General features: G+C 54.1%; 2 protein-coding genes across 9 annotated transcripts in view; both read left to right on the forward strand.

Annotated features, from left to right (window-relative positions):
* PPP6R1 (protein phosphatase 6 regulatory subunit 1) overlaps positions 1-16,535 on the forward strand; it is a 28,279-nt gene extending 11,744 nt beyond the window's left edge. The window contains exons 3-24 of one of the 3 annotated variants that reach the window (XM_053607711.1): positions 1,372-1,558; positions 1,648-1,785; positions 1,882-1,947; positions 3,932-4,044; positions 4,129-4,242; positions 4,762-4,924; positions 5,010-5,162; positions 5,242-5,376; positions 5,762-5,826; positions 5,916-6,031; positions 6,116-6,201; positions 6,368-6,457; positions 6,542-6,639; positions 9,953-10,010; positions 10,100-10,278; positions 14,234-14,364; positions 14,450-14,630; positions 14,749-14,819; positions 14,919-15,000; positions 15,498-15,599; positions 15,680-15,745; positions 15,826-16,535. In XM_053607711.1, the coding sequence (XP_053463686.1) occupies positions 1,372-1,558; positions 1,648-1,785; positions 1,882-1,947; positions 3,932-4,044; positions 4,129-4,242; positions 4,762-4,924; positions 5,010-5,162; positions 5,242-5,376; positions 5,762-5,826; positions 5,916-6,031; positions 6,116-6,201; positions 6,368-6,457; positions 6,542-6,639; positions 9,953-10,010; positions 10,100-10,278; positions 14,234-14,364; positions 14,450-14,630; positions 14,749-14,819; positions 14,919-15,000; positions 15,498-15,599; positions 15,680-15,745; positions 15,826-15,829 (2,398 nt within the window). In that variant the 3' untranslated portion in view covers positions 15,830-16,535. Of the gene's footprint in view, positions 1-1,371; positions 1,559-1,647; positions 1,786-1,881; positions 1,948-3,931; positions 4,045-4,128; positions 4,243-4,761; positions 4,925-5,009; positions 5,163-5,241; positions 5,377-5,761; positions 5,827-5,915; positions 6,032-6,115; positions 6,202-6,367; positions 6,458-6,541; positions 6,640-9,952; positions 10,011-10,099; positions 10,279-14,233; positions 14,365-14,449; positions 14,631-14,748; positions 14,820-14,918; positions 15,001-15,497; positions 15,600-15,676; positions 15,750-15,825 lie in introns of those variants that run through there. The other 2 variants (XM_053607709.1, XM_053607710.1) reach the window with 2 other exon arrangements.
* Positions 16,536-18,387: 1,852 nt separating this feature from the next.
* PTPRH (protein tyrosine phosphatase receptor type H) overlaps positions 18,388-23,913 on the forward strand; it is a 33,589-nt gene continuing 28,063 nt past the window's right edge. For all 6 annotated transcript variants that reach the window (XR_008383254.1, XM_053607716.1, XM_053607715.1 and 3 more), the window contains exon 1: positions 18,388-18,517. The gene's annotated coding sequence lies outside the window, so the exon portion shown is untranslated. The remainder of the gene's footprint in view (positions 18,518-23,913) is intronic.

Here is a 23,913-nt window from a genome sequence, read left to right on the forward strand (position 1 = left end):
TGTTTTTTTCCTCAGCATGATTTTCTGGAGATTGATCTAAGCTTTTGCATAAGCTTAGTCATTGTTTTTTTTCTTTCATTGAGATGTAGCTAGGTGCCACCAAGACCAGCCTCCGCTTGCCTGTGTCCCCAGCCCTGAGCACTCACCCTGGTGCTGTGGGATGGCCTGTAGGGCTCCTGGCTAGGGTTAAAGTTGATCTCTTACTCCAGGTAGCGTGGTCTTCACTTGTGGTTCTCTGTCTCTCACATCTGCTCACCTGTGCTCCCCGGGGTGCCTGGCCAGCCCCTGCCCTGGGATAGCTCTGTGCACAAGCCACCCCTTGCTGCCTCCTGCTCCCTGCATGGTGAGGGAAGTATGCTCCAGGTTCTGGCCTCATAGAGGGCAGGGCTCTGTCAGTGATTCAGGGCTTATCTCTCCTGGTCTCTCTGTCACTTCCTGGACCTTTGTAAGAAACTCCTGTTGGCCTCCTGCTTTGCTGATGCTGGGCTTTTGTCCTGCAGCGTGTCCCTGTTGCTGCTCTTGTGGAGGCCTTGAGCCTGGCAGGCAGGGCCAGGGCTGCTCCTCACCTTACCCCTTGTAAAATATGATCTCCAGGGGGTGGCCTCCAGGTGGAGCATAGGGCCTAGCAGGTCCCCTGCTGCAACTGAAAACACCTGTGGCAGGGTCAGCAGTGTTTCTTCTGGCTCCCTGCCTTTGCTATCACATGGCACCCAACCCTTCTCTTTCTCCTCTGTTCTGATCTCTGCCAGAGCCTCTGTCCTGTTGGTGTGCCTTTGCTTAACACATTGGGCCATCCAGTGGGCCATCGACTGGGCTCTCGTGCACAGCATAGCAGGAGGACACTCAGGGAGCCTCCATTGGGACATTTGTGCCTTCACACCTGCTGGGGACTGTGCCCTTCCCCAGGGAGTCCACTTTCCATGAGAGGGGGCAACTGTGTGGGTTCCCTACAGTCAGACTGGAGCAGGTTGTGATCCCACAGGGCCTTTGGTGGCATGCTGGTCAGGGTGACTCTTGTCTTGGAGGCCATTGAGCAGCATGTGGGTGTTTAGGGAGATGAGGTTTGAAGTTGAGAAAAGTCACCAGGGGTGGGACTGGGAAGCTCAGGTGGCCCAGGGGAGCTGCCCTGGAAGTTGGGCTTCCCTGGAAGTTGTCAGGGAGGCAGAGGGGATGTGCATTGTTAGTGGAGGGATCAGAAAACACTGGAGCTTCAGGCCCAGGGTTAGTTCTTGGTGTGGTGGGAAGCCCAGGGAAGGGCGGGCTGGGTGTGGAGGGATGTGGGGACCTGCTCAGGGCCCTCATTTCTCTGGCCCCATCCTCTGCCCTTACTGTGCTTCATCCCCTTTCTGGACACCCCCTGATTTTCCCCAGATACCCCAGCGTGGCCTGTGAGATCCTGACCTCCGATGTGCCGCAGATCAATGATGCTCTGGGTGCTGACGAGTCGCTCCTGAACCGGCTCTACGGCTTCCTGCAGAGCAGTGGCAGCCTCAACCCACTGCTTGCCAGCTTCTTCAGCAAGGTCATGGGCATCCTCATCAACCGCAAGACAGACCAGGTGCCCTGGCCCTCCTGGCCTGTGCCTATGGTGGGGGGTGTGGGCTGGGCATCTGTGCGTGACATGGTCTGCGGTCTGTGTGCCCCCAGCTTGTGTCCTTCCTGCGGAAGAAGGACGACTTTGTGGACCTGCTGCTGCAGCACATTGGCACCTCAGCCATCATGGACCTCCTGCTGCGCCTGCTCACCTGCGTGGAGCGGCCCCAGCTGCGGCAGGATGTCGTCAATGTGAGTGGCACTTCCTGGATGAGGGTGTGGGATAGGGTGGTGACAGAGTCCTGTAAGGCAGGGGGTAGTGACAGTGTCCCACCTTCTTGCCCTCAGTGGCTGAATGAGGAGAAGATTGTCCAGCGGCTGATTGAGCAGATCCATCCTTCGAAGGATGACAATGTGAGTGTCATTGTTGTCTTTGCAGGCTCTCCTCTGCAAGTCTGTTCCCCATGCCCACCCTTTCCCCTTTTAAGAGAAATTGGTGAGAAAAGGGAGTTTTGAGAACCAGGTGTGTCTACACCGTCTTAAGAAAAGGAACTTGGCGGGCGGTGCCTGTGGCTCAGTGAGTAGGGCGCCGGCCCCATATGCCGAGGGTGGTGGGTTCAAACCCGGCCCCGGCCAAACTGCGACAAAAAGAAAAAATAGCCGGGCATTGTGGCGGGTGCCTGTAGTCCCAGCTACTCGGGAGGCTGAGGCAAGAGAATCGCGTAAGCCCAAGAGTTAGAGGTTGCTGTGAGCCGTGTGACGCCACGGCACTCTACCCGAGGGCGGTACAGTGAGACTCTGTCTCTACAAAAAAAAAAAAAGAAAAGGAACTTGGCATTGATCCTTTGATCAATGATCAGTGATCATTTGAGGGGAGGGGTCTCCTCATCACTGTCAATGGCCCTGAGCCTTACTTACCCTGCCTACCTGGGCCTGTGCTGGCTGCTGGGCTTGATAGCTCTTTCCCCATCTCCCACAACCCACTGCTTGTCTGCTAACCCAGAAGCCCTGCTCTTGAGAGCCCCAAGTAGCTTGAGGGCTCTGAGTCCATGTGTTCCCCTGGTCACTACTCTCCTCAGGCCCTAGGGCCACAGGAGCAGTGTGTCCTAGTCCAGGAGGTTCACGGGCTTGCAGAGCGGAGACAGGGCTCACCATCCCTGGGAGGTGATGTCTGTTCAGGTCACAGCAGAGAGGGGGCGTCTACCAGGCCTCCTCAGGTCTGGGGACCACATGGCCATGGCCTGGCAGCTGCCTGTCAGGGTGGACTCTGCTCTTCTTGCATTTTTCTTCTGTCCTTTTGTGTTAACTTTACTGAGAGGGAAATTACATAGCACACAACACCCACCTAAGTTTATAATTCAGTGCCTTTTAGTGCATTCACAGCATTATATAATTATCATCATTTTGAATTTAGAATATTTTTCTTTTAGAGACAGAGTTTTACTTTGTTGCCCTCGGTAGAGTGCTGTGGCATCACAGCTCACGGCAACTTCCGGCTCTTGGGCTTAGGTGATTCTCTTGCCTCAGCCTTCTAATAGCTGGGACTACAGGCGCCCACCATAACGCCTGGCTGTTTTTTGTTGCAGTTTGGCCAGGGCTGGGTTTGAACCCACCACCCTCGGTATATAAGGCTGGCGCCCTACTCACTGAGCCACAGATACTGCCCAATTTAGAATATTTTTCATCACTCCAAAAAAACAAGCCCTGTGGCCTGACGCCATGGTTCATGCCTGTAATCTTAGCACTCTGAGAGGCTGAGACAGAAGGTTTTCTTGAACCCAGGAGCTCCAGACCAGCCTGGCAATAGCAAGACCCCCTCTTTATAAAAAATAAAGAAAGTAGCCAGGCGTTGTGGTGGGCACCTGTAGTTCCAGCTACTCCGGAAGCTGAGGCAGGAGGATCACCTGAGACCAGGAGTTTGAGGTTGCTGCAAGCTATAATGACACCATTGCCCTCCAGTCTGGGCAACACAGCGAGACCCTGGGAACCCCCAGATGACTCTGTCCCCATGTCTGCCGGTTCTGGAAGTCCACCTCAGTGGGACTACACTACAGGGTCTTCCTCGTCCAGCCCTTTCCCTCACCATGCTGTGTTTGAGGCACAAACTCATGTGCTTGTGTGTGTCAGCGCTTTGCTGCTTCTTGTGTCTGAGTATATCCCATTGTTTGTCCACTCAGCAGTCAGGAGATGTTGTCCTGCTTGTATAGCCTGCTGCATACCTGGGTGTGCACATCCCATGTGCATGTCTCCCTTCTGGGAGTTCTTCCCTGTTCTCTCCACCAGCTGTCCCCTCTGGTGTCTTAAGGGGCTGGGGAAGGAGGGTCAGTGTGTGGGGTCCAGTGTTCGGCTGTGGAGGACCCAAGTGGCCCTAGCAGGGACCTTACTTCTTCCTCCCCAGCAACATTCCAACGCATCCCAGTCCCTGTGCGACATCATCCGCTTGAGCCGCGAGCAGATGGTCCAGGTTCAGGATAGCCCGGAGCCCGACCAGCTACTGGCCACCTTGGAGAAGTACGTGTTCGGGGCAGGTAGGGCCGAGAAGGGGGTGTGCCTGGGGCTCCCTGTCTAGGCCCTCATCCTGCCCCCATCCCCCAGGCAGGAGACAGTTGAGCAGCTCCTGAGCAACATGTTCGAGGGGGAGCAGAGCCCCTCTGTCCTCGTCAGTGGGATCCAGGTGCTGCTGACCCTTCTGGAGCCCAGGAGGTCCAGGTGAGAGGTTGACAGGGGTCAGGTGAGACTCTGCGACCTTCAAAGCCTCAGGCAGGGCAGGTCATCGTGTCCACCATGCAAAGTGCCCAGCTACCTCACCACCTGGTGGCCGGTGTGTTCCCTTACATAGCAGTCAGCACAGGGTGAGGACACACAGCAGCCAAGAACCTATTCTGTCATGTAGACAAGTGGTCACGCGGAGGCCACAGCTGGGATGGGGCTGGGACCCTAAGTGTACACTCAGAGGCAACTGAACCGGCTTCACTGTGCAAGACACTCAGTCCCACAAGCCACAGCCAGGACCCCTGTAAGAGATTGCAAATGCTGCTGCCAGGCCAGCTCCCTGCCTCCCCCAGCCAGACTTGCTCTTTACTGCCCACTGGCCTGGCCTGTCCAGAGGGCCCTAGACCAGAGTGGTGCCAGGGTCATGCCTTCATTCCTCCAGCCATGCTCCTTTTCCTCCCATGCAGGCCACAGGCCACCTGGGCTTACTCTATCCTCAACCCTACCCTGCTGCAGGTCTGAGTCCATGACCATGAGCAACTTCTTCAGCAGTGTGGATGGGCAGCTGGAGCTCCTGGCCCAGGGGGCCCTGGACTGTGCTATATCCAGTGTGGGTGCCCTGCATGCTCTGCGTCCACGGCTCAGCTGCTTCCACCAGCTCTTACTTGAGCCACCCAAGGTTGGGGCCAGGGGTTCATGGTCCTGGGGGAGGTGTGTGTGGCAGGAAGGGGGGCCCTGGGAACCAAACTTCCCTGCACCTGCAGCTGGAACCGCTGCGGATGACATGGGGCAGCCTGGACCCACCACTGGGCAACACGCGGCTGCATGTGGTCAAGCTCCTAGCCAGTGCCCTGAGTGCCAATGACGCCGCCCTGACACAGGAGCTCCTGGCACTGGATGTGCCCAACACCATGCTGGTATGGGGCGGGTGGGGAGACTAGACGGGGCGGGCGCTGGGTGGGGGGCCTCTTTGGTGCCAGTCTGTGTCCCCTCCAGGACCTCTTCTTCCACTATGTCTTCAACAACTTCCTACACGCCCAAGTGGAGGGTTGTGTGAGCGCCATGCTGAGCTCAGGGCCCCCTCCTGACAGTAGCCCTGAGATGACCATGGAGAACCCTGTCGTAAAACACGTGAGCTGGGACTCCCTGACCCCTCCTGCTGGGTCTCATCTCTGGGGGCTGCCCTCCCCAGAGGCCTTCCCTCACCCCTTCCTCAGTGTGTGTGTGCTGGGCTGGAGGGGTGAAGCAGGATGGGCCTGTGAGCAGCTGAGAGGCTATGAGACCAGGTGTCCACATGTGTTTGTGTGTGTCCATGTATGTGCTTGTGTGCGTACTGTGTGCTCCTTGCAGAGATACCAGAATTTTAGTTGGGCAGGCTTTGGAGGTGGGGGCCCAGCCTTTCTGCCCCCTCCTAGTGTGCAGATGGGCCTGGTAGGCACCTGCTGGAAGGGGATCGTGATGCAGGTTGAGCTCCCCGTGTACAGCCTCCCAAGGCTGCTCCGTCCTGTCCCCTCAGCTGCTACAGCGGTGTCGCCTGGTGGAGCGGATCCTGACATCCTGGGAGGAGAACGACCGTGTGCAGTGAGTACCTGCTGCCTTTGTGCCAAGGGTGGGTGGGGTGGCCCTGGTGCCCAGTCTGGTGCCCAGCTGTGGCCTTCACTCTCACACAGGTCTGGGGGGGGCCCTCGGAAGGGCTACATGGGCCACTTGACAAGAGTGGCCAACACCTTGGTGCAGAGTGCAGAGAAGGGGCCCAACGCGGAGCAGCTGGGGCAGCTGCTGAAGGGTGAGGGCAGGGCTAGCCTGGGGAAACTGGGAGTAGGGCTGGAGGCTGGGGGCACCTCATCCTCACCCCTCCCTATCCGAGCAGAGCTGCCCAGCAAGCAGCAGGAGCAGTGGGAGGCATTTGTGGCAGGACCCCTGGCAGAGACCAACAAGAAGAACATGGTGGACCTGGTGAGGCCCAGTCTCTCCTGCTCTCTCTTGCCTCTCTCCCCCTCACCTTCCCCTCCCACCTCCCATCCTAGTCTCAGCCACCTTCCCCTCAGATCTGCCTACCCCACCCTCATCTGGAATGTCCTTATTGGGGACTCTGGCAGACCCTAACACCCCCAACCTCCAGGTGAACACCCACCACCTACATTCCTCAAGTGACGATGAGGATGACAGACTCAAGGAGTTCAACTTCCCCGAGGAGGCTGTGCTGCAGCAGGTAAGCCTGGGGCAGTGCTGCGGGCGGGGACCAGAGGTGAGGTAGTCTGCCCAGCTCCCACCAACCCTGACCTCTGTCCCACAGGCCTTCATGGACTTCCAGATGCAGCGCATGACCTCAGCCTTTATCGACCACTTTGGCTTCAATGATGAGGAGTTTGGGGAGCAGGAGGAGAGTGTGAAGTGAGTGTCTCTAAGGCTAGGGTTGTGTCCTGCCTATGTTGGCCAGTGTGCCCATGTACCAAGCACAGTCATTCCCCTACTGGATGTATCCAGGCTGCAGCCTGATCTGGAGCCTGGGTGTACTGGGTCCCCTGCAATGAAGACACAGATGTCTCCAGGGCTCAAGAGGCAGAGCAGCTACTCAGTCCTGGGCAGGAGTGCGTGATGGAGTGGGGGCGCCCTGCAGGACCTGGCACAGAGCTGGCCACTGTGTGTGCCCCTGTGTGGGCAGGTCTGCTGAGCACAAGTTTCTACCTCTTCTCTCCACTGGAGGCCTTTGGGAAATGAGATTTTTTTCATCCACTAATTCTATTTGTTTTTATTTGTTGAGATTTTTTTCATTCACTAATTCTATTTTTATTTGTTGGACAAACAACATTTTACCGTCAGTCCCATCTGGGAGCTATGATGGTGAAGTTTGGTTTTCCGAGTTTCTTGCTGTAAGCGTCTATTGCTTTTACAATTAGAGAAAAACTTAAAATTTACCAGCATTTTGTAAATTAATTGCATGAGCAGGCTGGTGGCAAAGGAAAGGCAGACTGGGGTCTGGGTGACAGCGGAGGGCAGTGGAGCAGCCAGTGGGGCTGTGGCAGGGCTCATTAGGGCTAGTTCCAAGTGGACACAGCTCTTCAACCTCTGCTTCCAGCTACCCCTGAGCAGGGCAGGTGGTGTGTGTGGTCTCTGTCAGTCCCAAGGTAGGGTTCTGGAGCATAACACTGTGAGACTGGCCCTGCCCTGAGACTTTGAGGCAGCTGCTGGGTGAGCAGTGCAGGAACTGCTGTACTGTTGAAGAGTAAGTCCACAGTATCTCTGAGAAGAGTGAAAGAATACTGCCACTGGAGACTGGAGCACAGAATTATGGGCAAAAGAATCATTTTCGGAATTTAAACAAGATCCTCCTGCCAGGGTACCACCACAGAGGCTGCCCATATTGGGACCCTGGAGGGGTGCTAGCATAGGTGGCCAGGTGGAGACAGGTCAGAGGCAGGGAGCATGGGGTCCCTGGCCGTGTCTGCTCTGGATGCCTCTTGGGTACCAGCCCACAGTGTGCCCAAGACCAGCTGTGGCTGCAGGGGTCCTGATCCCATTTATAGCTGAGGGGCTGTGGTCTCTGTAGGTGTAAATGTGAGACCCACATTGGCTGCTTTTGCACCCAGCACAGGGGGCTTGGGCAGCATGGGTCATTCAGGGCTGCAGACACTGCCTTGTGGGGCTTGCCTGTCACATGCTTGGAGTCAGCAGTCAGAAACTGAGCCATCCATTTTATGTTGATCTTTCTGGCAGAATGTCTCCCAAATGTGAGGCTATGATCCCTTAACACGTGAGACAGTGTGGTTCCCTGTGTAGGCATAATGTGCCTTACCACTTAACTGGAGAGAGACCAGCACTTCGGTAGAACAAGTGAGCAGAGGCTGAGAGGAAAACAAGAAAGAGATGGTGGGAGTAGGAACTGACAAGGTTTGGTTTTGGCTAAGTGTGTGGATAGTTAAAATGTGTGGTTTTAATTTCTTACTCCAGGAATTACATTTCTCTTTGGCTGTTTGAAAGAGAATTGAGCCAAGGTGCGTGGTCATGGTTGCCCAGGGCACTGTGGTGGTGATGGGGAAGTTGGAAGGGAGACTTGGTGTCCTCTGTCTGTACATGGTGCAGTGCTCTGGGGACAAGCTGTGTGAGCTTGGTGTTGAGCACCTCGTGTGGGCTCTGCCCTGTGTCAGGGGTGGTACCCTGGCAGGAGGATTTTGTTTAAGTTCTAAAAATGATTCTTTTGCCCATAATATAGTATTTCAGCCACAGCCTGTAAGTGCCTTGAGGTTAGGGAAGGCTTTTAGTTGTGCTGCAGCCCCACGCCTTGGTGCTGGCCAGCTCAGCTCCTGATGAGTTTTCGTTGACCCAGCAAGCCATCTGTCAGCTGCATTCCAGGGTGCCCAGCCAACCCACCGCACTGTCACCAGTGCTGCTCACTCTCATTGGAAATGAGAGGACAACAGCCACACACCAGCACTGCCTGGCTTAGGCAAGTGCAAAGGAGTCACCTGCATTTTTCTTTGATTCCTACTTGAGTTGCACATGGCTTCTGGTACAGTTGGCGGCCTGGCACAGCATGGGGCAGAATAGGTGCTGATTAGTGTTGGGTGGAGTTATTTTTGCAGTGGCCTGTGTCGTGTGAAGTTGTATGACGTGGCCATGAGCACTGGAGTGGCATAGCCTGAATCCCTGCTCCTAAGACAGAGTGTACATGATATGTAAACATCTCCCGTAGACAGTCACATCAGGTATATATGTAAACACTTCACATAGATGACTACGTCAGGTGCATATGTAAATACCTCACATAGATGACTACATTGGGTGGGTATCTAAACACCTCACATTGATGACCACGTCAGGCAGGTATCTAAACCTCACATGGGGCAGCGCCCATAGCTCAGGGAGTAGGACACCAGCCACATACACCAAGGGTGACAGGTTTGAGCCCGGCCTGGGCCTGCTAAACAACGACAACTGCAACAAAAAAATAGTTGGGCATTGTGGTGGGCGCCAGTAGTCCCAGCTACTTGGGAGGCTGAGGCAAGAGAATCGCTTAAAGCCCAAGAGTTTGAGGTTGCTGTGAGCTGTGGCTCCATAGCACTCTACCCAGGGCAACATAGTGAGACTCTGTCTCAAAATAAATAAATCAATAACCCTCACATAGATGACCATGTCAGACACATATGTAAACACCTCACATAGATGATATGTCAGGCACATATGCAAACACTTCACATAGATAAGCACTTGTGTAAACACTTCACGTTAGGTAAGCACGTATGTAAACATCTCAGATGACCACACCAGGTGCCTATGTGAATGCCTCACATAGATGAGGTCAAACGCATATGTGAACATCTCAAATAGATGATCATGTCAAGTCCTTCAAAGCCCTTGTTGAGGTAGGCTGTTTCCTTGGCTTTACAACTGTAGAAAGGAGGCTTGGAAATGCCAAGTGAATCTACTGAGGCCACTGCAGCATGGGAGCCAGAGTGGAGTGCAGGCCACCCTGTGGGTTCTTTAGGAGGCTGAGATGGTAGGGCAAAGTATGGCTTCTGTGGCAGCTCTACAGATATCCACAGGTGACCCTAGGTGCTACAAGTATTGACTCTGGGTGACAGAGGTATTTTAGGGAGTAGGTTAGTTCTCAGACATAGAATCTGTGAGTTGTAAAAGGCAGCTGAGTGTCAAGTGGGCAAGGAACAGAAGAATGCCCCCCTCACTGTCCCTCTGCCTTCTTTGCTAGCGCACCCTTTGACAAGACAGCCAATATCACCTTCTCCCTCAATGCGGACGATGAGAACGTGAGTGCTGCCCCTTCCTGTGGTTATGTGGCCGGAGGCCTGGGGGCTGCAGGCAGTGCAGCCCACCCTCCCACCTCCGCTCCCTGCAGCCCAACGCCAACCTGCTGGAGATATGCTACAAGGACCGCATCCAGCAGTTTGACGATGACGAAGAAGAGGAGGACGAGGGGGAGGGCCCGGGCTCAGGGGAGTCTGATGGAGAGGACAGTGCCTGGCAGAGCAGCCAGCTGGCAAGGGGGGCCCGCCTGGGCCAGCCCCATGGTGTCCGGTGAGTCCCGCAGGCTCTTCTTTCAAGCATCCACTATACAACAGGGCCGACTTAGGCTGAAGTGAAGGGAAAAGCCAGATGTGTTGGCATGTGTCTTAGTTGGGGGGCTTTCAATTTCTAGCGATAGAAATCTCACTCAAATGCACTAAGCCACAGAAAGGAAAGGACAAGCTCTGTCTGTGGCTGGAAAAATAGGCAGGTGTTCGGATGATGCTGGGTGTAGATTCATCTAGAACAGCGGTTTTCAACTTGTGGGTCACGACCCTTTCACAGGAGTCGCCTAAATACATCCTGCATATCAGCTATTTACATTATGATTCATAACAGTAGCAACATTACAGTTATGAAGTAGCAACGAAAATAATTTTATGGTTTGGGGTCACCACAACATGAGGAACTGTATTAAAGGGTCGCAGCGTTAGGAAGCTTGAGAACCACTGATCTAGAATATTCCTTGTCTCCTTCTCTCCCCTTTCCTCCCCTCCATTCCATGTGTCAACACTTAATGTACATTTCCACAAATGGGTAGAACAGTCCCAAGCAGTTTTTCCCCTGATTCCCATAAAACGAGCAGTGATTATGTCTCTCTCCAGTTAGGCAGTGATCAGTTTTTTGCACAGATGTGACAATGTTTTTTCCTAACACTGGTGGTTACTAGAGTCACTGTGCTGTTGTGGCTCTATGCTGTGTAGACATAGCATGGACTACCATGGCATGGACACCACGCAGTCTGCAGCTCTAAGCTTTTAACTTTTGGTTTGGAAATTTGAGTGTTTTATTTTTTGTGTGTGAGACAGTCTTACTATGTCACCCTCAGTAGAGGGCCATGGTGTCACAGCATCCTCTAACTCTTAGGCTTAAGCAATTCTCTTGCCTCAGCCTCCCAAGTAGCTGGGACTACAGACGTCTGCCACAAGACCTGGCTAGTTTTTTTTTATTGCAGGTGTCATTGTTGTTTAGCAGGCCGGGACCAGGTTTTAAACCCACCTGCCTTGGGTGTATGTGGCCGGCACCTTAACCACTGGGCTACGGCCACCAAGCCAAGGAAATTAGAGTGTTTTGTTTTTACTTTTTATTGATGTAATGTGCTTACAGACAAGTGTAGATCCTAAGTATATGGCCTAGGAGACACTCCTTTGTCAGCCCCAGGTCAGGAGCAAACCCACCGTAGTACTTGTTCACTTTTAATGCAGGGCTGCTGCCAATACTTTCGCATGTGTCACTGGTGCACAAGTGTATGTCATCACTAGTACTCTAGGAGACCAAGTTGGGTGGATTGCCTGAGCTCAGGAGTTCAAGACCAGCCTGAGAAAGAGAAGACCCCATCTCTAAAAATAGCCACATTGTGGTGGGCACCTATAGTCCCAGCTACTTGGGAGGCTGAAGCAAGAGAATCACTTGAGCCCAAGAGTTTGAGGTTGCTGTGAACTATGACACCACAGCACTCTGCCAAGGGTAACAAAGTGAAACTGTCTCAAAATAAAAAACAAACAGCATTATAACTTAACTGCTTGCTTTTCTCCTAAGAGTTTTATGGTGCTGGGCGGCGCCTGTGGCTCAGTGAGTAGGGTTCAAACCCAGCCCCGGCCAAACTGCAACAAAAAATAGCTGGGTGTTGTGGCAGGCGCCTGTAGTCCCAGCTGCTTGGGAGACTGAGACAAGAGAATCGCGTAAGTCCAAGAGTTAGAGGTTGCTGTGAGCCGTGTGACCTCATGGCACTCTACCCGAGGGCGGTACAGTGAGACTCCGTCTTTACAAAAAAAAAGAGTTTTATGGCGCTAATTTTATTATTTTTGTGCCATTGTGAGCCAATTTTTGTATATGGGGTAAGGTAGGAGTCTAAACTTCATCCTTTAGCATGGAGATAACCAGTTTTCCTAGAACCAGTTGTTGAAGAGACTGTCTTTTCTCCACTGTATGTATGGTCTTTTTTTTTTTGTTTCTTTTTTGTTTTTTGGCTGGGGCTGGGTTTGAACCCACCACCTCTGGCATATGGGACCGGCGCCCTACTCCTTGAGCCACAGGCGCCACCCTGTATGTATGGTCTTGACAACCTTGTATAAAATCGTTTGACAGTATGTGTGGGTATTTATTTCTGGCCTTGCTGTTCCATTCTTTTGATTTGTGTCTGTCTTTATGCTAGTACCACACCATCTTGACTGCTGTTGCTGTGTAATAATTTTTCCAAATAGGAAGTGTGTCTTTCAACCTTAGTTTCTTCTAGATTGTTCTCTAGAACAATCTCATCCCTTGAGATTGCACATGAATATTAGGGCCAGCTTGTCAATGTCAGCAGAGCCAGCTGGGGTACTGATAAGGATTACGTTGCATTCGTAGGTCACTTTGGGGACCCTTAACCATTTTAACAGTGGCATGTCTTCCTGTCCATGAATGTGAGATGTCTACTTATTAAGGTCTTTTTATACTTTTCAGTGATGTTCTGTAGTTTTTAGAATTTAAGACTTACACTTCTTTTGTTTATTCCTCAGTATTCTTTTTGATATCATTGTAAATACAATTTTCTTGAAATCATTTTGATACTCTTTGTTGCAAGTGTGTGAAAGTACAATAGGTTTTTGTGTGCTAATCTTAGATCCCATGACCTTGCTGAAGTCATTTATAAGTTTTAATGGTTTAAGTAGATTCCTTGGGATTTTCTACATACAAAATCACATCAACTGTGAATAGTTTTCCTTCTTCCTTTCTAATCCAGATGCCTTTTATGTCCTTATCTCACCTGTTGGTCCTGGCTAATACTGAGCACAGTGCAGACAGAAGTGGAGAGAACATGCACTTTGTTTTGTTCCTTATCTCTCAGGAAGTGTCCAGGCTTCTGCCATTTAAGTGAGCTGTGGGTTATAGGTTTTCATAGATGCCTTTTACAGGGTAAGAGAGTTCCCTTATATTCCTTGACTATTAAGTGTTTCGTTAGCTGTATATAGATATATTATTTTCTAGTTAAAGTGGTCAGTAACACTGTTAAGAGAACATGTTTGTAGCACTTGAGGAAGAGTGACGTCTAGGTCAGTGACGGACTGCGTATACAACAGGGGTTCCGTAAGATCATAACAGTAGGTCTCACCGTGAGCGCTCTGTATTTAGATATGTTTAGAGACATGGGTGCTTCCTGTCACATTATAGCTGCGCCTGCAGCTTGCAGTGCGGTGACGCGCAGCAGGCCGTGTGTGCAGCCCTGTGGGTGTGCTGCCCCACCCCTAGGTTTGTGTGGGGGTGACTGATGTCCATACTGTGGTGAATCATCTCTCAGAACATGTCATCATTGTTAAGTGACACGTGCCTGTAGTTTGTTTAACCCTCTCCCAGTTGATGAAGACATAGGTTCTTTCAGGTTTTCTTCACAGGCCCCAGCTGTGTATTAGTCAACGTTGGGCGAGTATTTTTGGAGCACCTATGGGTGCCAGACATTTTCAGGGTTGAGGATGCAGCATTGGCAAAAGCCAGTGTCTCTGCCTTCCTGGGCTTTCCAGCTGGAGGAAGGTGAAGTAAGCCCTTCAGTTCAGAGAAGGTGTGAGTCTGGGAGGCCTGTGAGGGAGATGGCTCTGCTGATGGCCGGGGGTGACTCAGAGCTGGTGAGCTGCTGTCCTGTCCTGTGAGGGACTTGGCTCTGATGATGGCTGGCGGTGACTCAGGAGTTGGTGAGCTGCTGTCCTGGCCACTGCGGCCAAGTCTCAGTGCATTTCCAGGGGTTTATCCCACACATGCAAGAGTGGGACGACTGTCCTGTGACTGCCCACATACGTTCTCAGGTGTGGTCCAGCAACCTACTTCTATCCTCTCCTCCCTGCATCCTCACACCCCCAGGTTCCTTGGCTTCCTTGCCCTGCCGTGGCCTTCAGCAGATGTCTCCTGGGGCTGCCGCTGGGCTGCAGGAAGTAGAGGGCAGGTATCAGCTGGCCTGTGTCATACAGCCACTGACCAGATGATTTCTGGGCAGGAGTGGAGGCAGCACAGACAGTGAAGATGAGGAAGAAGAAGAGGATGAGGAGGACGAGGAAGGTGACAGCCGGGCAGCCCATGGAAAGCCTACCCACCCTTCTTGTCCCAGCCCTATCCCTCAGCCCTCAGGTGAGTAAGGAGGTGCCTGTGGCCAGGCTCAAGGTTGCCTGCCTGACATCAAGCTCATCCTCTGTCCTGCCCCCCTCTGTCCTAGGCCCCAGCTGGACAGCCACCTTTGACCCAGTGCCTACAGATGCCCCAGCTGGCCTCTGTATCTCCAGAGAAGAGGAGCTGTGTTCTGGGCCCCCAGCCCCACAGGAGCCCCCCAATGTGTCCCAAGGCCTCCCTGCCCAGAGCCTGGCCTGCCCTCCAGCCCATGATGCCCTGCAGCTCAGGTAAGCACAGAACTTGCTGGGGTAGCTGAGGCCAGCAGGCTATTGCCAGGTCCCAGTCTTCTTTTCGGGTTCCGGTGCTGACTGCAACTGCCCCCTTGGACATCCCTGTTGCTTACAGGTCTCAGGAGCCCCTGCTCCCCTCAGCACCTCAGGAAGCCACAGATGGCAGCAAAGTAGCGGAGCCCTCGGGTGAGCCTTCCCTGATATCTGTTGCTTGAGATTGGCCTGGCCAGCTGGGAGCCTGCTTGCGACAAGGCTGAGTCCTGGCCTCTCCTTCCTTCACAGCAGCCCCCTGCCAGGCCTTGGTCAGCATTGGGGACATCCAGGCCACCCTCAACAGGATTTGCTCCACCCCCAGCTCCTCGGACAGGTGACAAGGGTTGGGGAGCTGCTGAAGGGAAAGCAAGTGCCAGGGGAAGCCTTTTCTTCCTGGTTTAGGTGGGCTCTGGGTTCATCTTGAACCTGAGCTGCTCCAAGTCACCTTTGCAGGCCTCCAGGCTCAGCTTTAAGTTGCCCCGTCTCTTCTTTCAGGAGCCCCAAGTTCTTGAGTCCTGGGGTCCTAGAAAGACTCTTGGGAGAGTCAGGGGTATGCAAAACACTCCTATGGGGACCAGCTCCCGGGGGCAGCTGGGTGTGAGTCATCATGCAGGTGTTGCTTATTCCCCTGTGCCTTGCCACTTGATCTGCATTCTCATGGCCACTTGTGTGGTCACTGAGCATATTCTCAGTGGGTCCACCACGGGAGGACCCTTCCTGTGGGGCAGGTGGCAGGTGCACATCCCAAGCAAGACTACCTGGGTGGTACAGAGTATGAGGCATCAACCAAGGAACAGGTAGGACTGACAGCCAAACCCCTCTTCCCCACAGTGCAACCAGAGTCCCCTCTACCTCTGTCCCAGACCCTGGGGCCCCCCAGACCAGAGAGGGGGAGAAGAGCCCAGAGCCCATGGGGCCTCCCCAAAGCCAGAGGTAAGTAGGGGGAACAGGGGAAGATGGTGGGACTGACAGGGCAGGGAATGATCCTGGGGTGTCTCCTCTCTCCTTAGCAGTGCCCTGCAGTCTCCTTCAATGCCCAATGGCTCCACCCCAAGAGGGCCTGCATCTCTGGGCTCCCAGTGAGTATGGACATGGCTGGGAACTAGGTGGGGGGGCCAGGTCTGCTGGACCCTCACTTGACATCTCCCTCTGTTCTCAGGTAGCTGCCTGCCCATGGTGGCTGGATCCTCCATCCTCCTCATGGACCTCCTGGGTGGGGGCAGGGCGGGTCTCCCCTGGCCCCCATTGCCCTCATCACCCCAACCCCACGTTCTCTCCTCTGGACTCCCAGAAGGCTGGTGCCAGGGAGGCCCCCCATTTGCACTGAGAAGAGAAGTTTGGGAGCATTGCCTCCTAAAATAAAGATATAGAGTCAAATAGAGCAGAGAGAGAAGCGTATATTATATATTATGCAGAGAGGGAGGAGGCAAAGGAACCAGGGTGTATACTGGGCCCTGCTCCAGAGCACCCCCTTCCTGTCCTGTCCCAGCGGGGGCTGGTATTGGCATTGCACCCTATGCTGTGGTACAGATGCCCACATTGGCCCTTCAGCTCAGGTCCACCTTGGGGAAAGGCCCAGGGAAGTAGGGGCATCAGAGGAGTTTGAGTTGGGGCTGTGCCTTTGCCCAGACCCTGCACTGCACCCAGGCCAGCCAGCTCTGGGGAGCAGGGCCTCACGAGAACATCCCCGGGGCCCTGAATCAGGGTTTGGCTGGGTTTCCCTGCATCCCAAGGGCCTGGGGTCCCAGCCCCATTGCCAAGTGGCCTTGTCCCAGCTCCCTCCTCCCAGGTTGGCGTGAGTGTGTGTGCGTTCGTGCCGAGCTTCTATTTCATATTGCAAATATAAATAAAGGAAGACAGTTTATGATGCTTGTTGGTCAGACATTGAGTTCTGGGGTAAGTTGGGGTGAGCCTGTGCAGTCCCTGAACCCCTGTACCAGGGCCTCCCACGTGTGCCACAGGTCACCCGTGGGAGCAGCTTTTCCTCTGTGGGTGTGATCTTCATTAGCCTGTAAGACTATGTTCTCAGATCTTTTTTTTTAATTTCACATTAATATGATGGGACAAACAATTATGTTACAATGTTTACATTTGTTAGGTAAAGTCCCTGTTGTAGGTGCATCTCATCCTGTACCCGGGAAGTGTGCCACGTACTCGTACATGGTGCTCATTAGGTGGGTCTCCTCTTAAATCCTGATGGCTAGCCCAGGCCTGGGCCTGGGTGGGGGTGAGGAGAGTGACTTCTGCTCAGACCAAGTAACTGCTTCCTGGGAGAAAGGGAGCTGGTCAAGTGGGCTGTTGCTCCAGGCCCCCTGGTCCCTGCTCATACCATGTGTGCTTGTGCCACATGTGTGGGCAGGAGGGGTCATCCCAGCCACTCTGCCCTCTGCAGGCTGAGGACTGGCAGGAGGTGGCTGAGTGAGGGTGCCTTGTGGCAACAGAGTCCCCCCCACCCCCACCCTCCGCTGCTGGTAGGATAGGACCATCGGGGGAGGTCGGGGTCCCTGTTCCCGCTGCTTTGTAGCTTTCTGCGCCTCTCCCCTGATGGGAAGCATGGAGCTGCCTCGTGAATAGGTGTGGGCGTCCAACAGCCCCATGCCTGATGGCAAGGTCAGGCACTCAGCATCCAGTAGGTCTGAGTATCCAACAGGAAGGTGAAACACTGCCAGTGTGCAATACAGCTGAATGCTGCAGGTAAGCCATCTGGGAAACCTTTGTCTTGGTCATCCCTGCATGGAGTATGGGCTGGATCAGGATGACAGTTGCCACTGTGGGTAACTGTTGGTTTGGGAGCCATGGCAGGTTGCTGGGACGCAGCAGGAGTGGCTGTAGCCTGTTCTCAGCACTCACATGTCTGTCCTTGTCAGCATTTGTGGTGGTCACTCATGGCCCATGGCGCTTCTGAGAGGGACCCCTCCCTATTCCTCCACTGTGGTCCTCCCGGCCAGCAGGGAGGGGCAGCCATTGGAATTCTGTACCCTGTTCCTTCTGATTGGTCACAGGACAAAGGAAGGACATTTGTGGGCCTCACCCATATTCCTGTGTTGGGGAAGACGGACCCCTGGGTCCTGATGGGTGCCTTATCAGTGGGTGCCAGGCAATGTCATCCCTGGGGTGGGAGCAGCATCTCCCTGTTATCAGGTGCAGAGTTCATAGGACGCTCCTCTCAGGTTAATGTGTAACCATGAGCCCTCCCCTCCACACCCTGAAGCCACCAACTCCAAGATAGGCTACTCTGGGGTGTCACAGGCCAACATGGACGCTGCCAAAGAGGGGCTGCCTCCCAAGACCGGCTTCCTAGTCCAAGTGAGAGCCACTGTGGGTATGGAGGCCTGGGGGCCTCAGTCCTTGGAGAGGTGGTTGGGGCCCCCAAGAAGCTGCTCCAGGGTCCTGAGGTGCTGACTCTTGTGGGTCAGAGGCCTGAGTGTCTAGGTCACAGAGGAGGTTGAAGGTCCTTCCTGAATAGGCCACACCTGGCCAGCTTGGGTGCTGGGTGGGGGTGGGCAGGAGCTGGGAGATTGGAGTTCTAGCCTGGCAGGGCCTGACCTTCAAGAACTGGGTGCTGAGCTCAGTGGCTCAGCAGCACCCACTCCTCCCCCAAAAGTCCCCAGAACTCTGCAGGTGGCTGAGCCCCTTTGTCCTCACCTGCTCCATCTACTTCCTCCTCTGGATTCCTGAGGACCAGCCGTCCTGGGTCAACGCCCTGATCAAGTGCTTGCCTGTGCTCTGCTTGGCTGTGTTCCTGTGGGCCTTGCCCTTGAGTGGGGGCTATGCCCAGCTCCTCCAGGGAGCCCTCGTGTTCTCAGCCGTGGGGGACGCCTGCCTAATCTGGCCTGAGGCCTTCTTCCATGGTGAGCAGGGACCCTCTTACACATTCCAGCTGGCCACACAGAGGAGCCTGGGGTGCAGGGAGGCTTCTGCTGGTGCTCATGGCTGGAGACGCAGGAGAAACCGAGACAGCTTGCAGTGTAGTGAGGGAGTGGGATCAGATGGCAACAAGTTAGAAGGTGGAGGTGGCAAGGAGGACAGTGAAGGCAAGGTGGTCCAGTTGAGTAGGGCAGTCAAGAAAGGCCTTCCTGGGTAGTGCCTATGGCTCAGTGGGTAGGGCAGTGGCCCCATATACTGAGGGTGGTGGGTTTGAACCCGGCCCCGGCCAAACTGCAACAACAACAACAAAAAAAAATAGCTGGGTGTCTGGCGGGTGCCTGTAGTCCCAGCTACTCAGGAGGCTGAGCCAAGAGAATAGCCTAAGCCCGGGAGTTGGAGGTTGCTGTGAGCTGTGATGCCACGGCACTCTACTAAGGGCAATAAAGTGAGACTCTGTCTCAAAAAAAAAAAAGGCCCTCATGAGGAGGTGAAGTCTGGGTAGTCTTGAAGGAGGTGCCTGTGTCCGTGGTGGGAGGGCAAATGTGGAAGGCCTACAGGAGGCTGCGTGTCCTGTAGGCCAGGGTGGCTGGAGCAAAGTCCAGACATGGGGCCGTGGAGATTGAGTAAGGCCTGGGTATGGGTATCCCAAGCAGAGCAAGGATGGGCAGCATGTGAGGTCCACACCCCCTGCTCCAGGTTGAGGGCAGGGAGAAGTTGGGAGGCCCCTGAGGAGGCTTAGGCTAATGCTCAGGCTGGGGCTTGCGGATAGTCCTCCCCTGGAGCCCTGAGTGTTGCCCAGGCAAAAGGAGGGCCAACACTCCCCTCTCTCCCTCTCCACTTCTCACCACATATCTCCTACCAGGCATGGCTGCCTTCGCTGTGGCCCACATTCTCTACTCCTGGGCCTTTGGCTTCTGCCCACTGCGGCCAGGCCTGCTGCTGCTCCTCGTTCTGGCCTCTGTCCTATACCAGAGCCTGTTGCTGCCGCACCTCCAGCCTGACATGGTTCTGCCCTTAGTGGCCTACGTACTGGTCCTGACTGTCATGCTGTGGCGTGGCCTGGCCTATGGTGGCAGTGCTGGTTGGGGTGCCCTGCTTTTTACTTTCTCCGACAGCGTGCTGGCCTGGGATACTTTCGCCCAGCCCCTACCCCAGGCCCCTTTACTATTCAACGTAGTGCTGGAAGTTTTAGCCAATACAATTAGGCAAGACAAGGAAATAAAGGGAATCCAAATGGGAGCAGAGGAGGTCAAACTCTCCCTCTTTGCTGACGACATGATCTTATACTTAGAGAACCCCAAAGACTCAACCACAAGACTCCTAGAAGTCATCAAAAAATACAGTAATGTTTCAGGATATAAAATCAATGTCCAGGAGTCAGTAGCCTTTGTGTGCACCAATAACAGTCAAGATGAGAAGCTAATTAAGGACACAACTCCCTTCACCATAGTCTCAAAGAAAATGAAATACCTAGGAATATACCTGACCATGAGCACCTACTACACAGCACAGCTCCTCATTGCACTGTCAGCTGTCAGGATCCCAGGGCCCAAGATGGACTGAGTCAGGAGCCAGGTGGGCTGGTGTCCATGGCCTCCCACACTGCCTCTGCCTAAGAGATACCTTGGCGGCAAAGCTTCCTGACTTGTCTGCAGCTGGCCGGCTCCGGACATTTGGGGAAATTTGTGAAGTTCTACATTCAGCACAGGGTTCCAGTTGCCCTCCCTTGGTTCTGATTCTAGATTCCAGGCTCCCCAGCAGACCCCCACCCCTTGCCCGATTCCCTGTTCTCTGTCCCCCAAGGTCTCCCAGCCCCATCCTCACTCCTGAGGATCTATTTTTTTGTTGCCTAAGTAAAGTGGGTGTGGACATGTGTGTGCTGCCATTATTTTGGGAGAGGAGTTGTGGTAGGATCTAGGTTGAAGTTACTAACAGCAACGTTTCTTACCCTGTGAATTGGGCCTGTGTGGGATGGAGTCCTTGGCAGGGCCCTTGTTTCAATTAAGGATTGTACAGACCTGGGGCCAAGACAATACTGGCCCCTGCAGTGGTTCCCAGGGCCACTGACAAGTTACAAACTGGGTGCCTTGAGATAAACTTAACTGGCCTGGTGAGGTGGCTCACACCTTTAACCCCAGCACTCTGGGAGGCCAAGGCTGGAGGATGTCTTCAGGTCAGGAGTTCCAGACCAGCCTGAACAAGAGCGAGATCCTGTCTACTAAAGATAGAAAAACTAACGGGGTAGTGGCCGACGCCTGTAATCCCAGCTACTCAGGCTGAGGCAGGAGGATCACTTGAGCCCAGGAGTTTGAGGTTGCTGTGAGTTAGGCTGATGCCAGGGCACTCTAGCCAAAGCAATGAGAGACTGTATCTCAAAAATAAAAAAAATAGGGTGGCGCCTGTGGCTCAGTGAGTAGGGCGCCGGCCCCATATGCCGAGGGTGGCGGGTTCAAACCCAGCCCCGGCCAAACTGCAACAAAAAAAATAGCCGGGTGCTGTGGCGGGCACTTGTAGTCCCAGCTACTTGGGAGGCTGAGGCAAGAGAATCGCTTAAGCCCAGGAGCTGGAGGTTGCTGTGAGCTGTGTGATGCCACGGCACTCTACCAAGGGCCATAAAGTGAGACTCTGTCTCTACAAAAAAAAATAAATAAATAAAAGATAATTATCTTACAGTTCTGGCAGCTCGAAGTCCAAGATCAAGGTGGCTTTAGGGCCATGTTCCCCCAAAGGCTCTGGGGAGAACCCTTCCCTCCCAGAGCAGCCCATGGTGCTCCTTGGCTGGTAGGGGATCACTCATCTTCCTCTCTGTCTGCACCGCCCTTCTCTCTCCATGTGACTCTGTCTTCTGCTCCTCAAAGGGCATTAGTCGTGGGATTTGGGACCCTCTCTTAAGTCAGGATGGTTCCCTCTCAAGATCCTTAGTTATGTCTGCAGAGACCCTATTTCTACATAGCATCACACTTACAGGTGCCACGGGTTAGGACTTGGACACATCTGTTTAGTAGACACAGCTCAACCACTACCATAGTCACATGGTATTAGGAGGTGGGGGCAGGAAGGTGAAAGGGCCTTGAACAAGGGGATAGATAATGGGGGAGGGGAGTGGGCACTGAGTAGTAAGGAGGAACAAACCCACCTGTGTTTCCCTGGCTGTGTGGCTTTGGCAAGCTGCTGCTACTTTCTGGCCCTCAAGTTCTGCATCTGAGGACATGACTGGTCCAAGCTACTCTCTTAAGACTGCTTGACTTTGGTACCCATGAGCAGCCTTTAGGGACTCTTATAGCGGAGACGACACTTACACAGTTAGGATGTGGATTTAAATACACCAAAGATGAGATTAAAGAGTTCCTGCAGGTGTATGAGAGGACAGAGGTAGGAGGGGAGACCAGGGGAGTCTGGGTGAGGGGACCAAGAATGAAGGTGAGGATGGGAGCCTACAGGAGGAGGAGGTGGGAGGTGAGGATGATTGAAGGGCTTAACTCTCTGGAAACTTCCACTTCTAGTCTCCTTTCCTCCCCACATTCAGACCTCAGTATGTCAAGTGCAGCAGGAAGGATGTAGGTCTGGAAGTTCAGATTTCTGGGGCGCTCTGGCAGGGCCTGGCGTGCTTTTCCTGAGGACCCAAGGCCAGCCTGGGGTGGGAGTGGGGGATCTGTAGCCTGAAAATCATGAGTTTGGGAGAAGGGAGCTTAGTAACTCAGACCCACAGGCCAGAGGGAGGAGGGGCTGGGCCCGTAACCCTTAGTCCTTTTGGGGGACTGCACTGGTCTTTAGGTCCCCAGGCCTGGGTCTGCAGGGCTGCTGCTGGGCATAGGGACTACATTGTCCCCTGTCAGCATCCTCTCTCCTCCCCGAGTCTGGCTTCCCCAAGGCCTCTTGTCTGATTTCTAAAAAGTCTGATTTCTCATAATTTGTGATTGATGTTTCCTAAAAGCAGGATTCCCTGGGTGTATAACCTCCTTCCATCTCTGTCTGGCCTTAGACTGAGGGTAGGGGATGGGCAGAAGGGGCTGAACTCCACGTTTCTCTACTCTCTCAGGCCAGGGTGGCAGTCCAGACCGACACTGAGCTGGTTCCCTATCTGTCCCCCTCTCCGGGCCCTCTGGACCCCTCAGCCACCTCCATTCTGTATGTCTGAGCCACACCTGGCGTTCCCTCCCCAGATCCTTGTCCTCATTTCTCACCCCGTCAACCCAGGTGGAAACTGAATGCCAAGGCTCAGACTGCCAGCTCCTTCATGGTGAAGTAGATGTCCCCCATGGACCTAGACCCCTAGACCTAACCCATCTGGTCCATTGAACAGGGACTGGTGTCTCCAGTGGGATCAGAAATGAGGCAGAGTTGGGGGTTGTGTCAATGGGTCCCACAGAGCCTGTGCCCCTTCGCTGAGTGGGCCAGAGTTGGGGGTTGGCAGTGAGAGCAGGTGTGCCCCAGGCGAGGCATAGTGCTTACCACCTGGTTTTGCTCCAGTCTCTGCTTCCTATGTCACCTTCCTGTGCCATGCCTCCCCTCACCTAGTTCCACGAAGCCTGGGACAGCCCAGGGGGCCCTCAGTGCCTTAGGCATGGCGTGACCCTGAGCGTACATGGCCTGCTGATGCCCTTTGATGTTCAACCCCCAACCGGGTCAGAAACCTGGTCACAGAGGCTTAGACCACCAACTCCCTTATCCTGGGTGGACAGTCCCTGTAGGTCCAGATTCCAAGACCTCCCTCTGTTGACTCCACTGGGCCAAGGTGGGTGTTCTCAAGGGCACCTGGGACTCCTCAGACACCGCCCCCCCAATGTGACGGTGGGGGTCCTGGCAGTGGCAACCCGGTGCATCTTTGACGTCTGGGCCCAGGGGCGTGGGGTCAGCAGCTCCAGGAAAACCCCCATGGAGGCTGCAAGTGAGGAGTGGGTGTGCCTCAGATGTGGTGGAAACATGCGGGGGTAAGTGGCTGCTTCTCTTTGCTCTGGAGGCCCAGCAGCCATGGAGCATGGGTCTGTGAATCGGGGTCAATGCACACAGGTTGTTAGCTTGCCTGGGTCTGGTGAGACAGGACACACACGCAAGTTACAGGAAGTGTTGGGCAGCAACAGACAGCAGAAGCTTCGGGGTCACTGTGAGTGTGTCCCCTAAGGCTCAGGAGGGCTACTGGGGAGGGGAGAAGATGTACTCAGCTGCCTGTGTCCCTCCTGCACCTGCAGATGCAGGACTCTAGACAGCTGGGCTCTGTACTTGGGAGGGGCCACATGAAGTGCATGGCTGCAGCAGTGAAGCACAGATATTCTGTCCTGTGGGGGAACTGGACAGAGCCCAGAGGACTGTCCTGCAGGAACTTGGCCCCGCTTCCCTCCTACCCGGTACCTGGCCAGGTCATGGGTCTGAGGATTCAGGC

Source organism: Nycticebus coucang, chromosome 10 (genome assembly GCF_027406575.1).
Source record: "Nycticebus coucang isolate mNycCou1 chromosome 10, mNycCou1.pri, whole genome shotgun sequence".
NCBI classification, from domain to species: domain Eukaryota; kingdom Metazoa; phylum Chordata; class Mammalia; order Primates; family Lorisidae; genus Nycticebus; species Nycticebus coucang.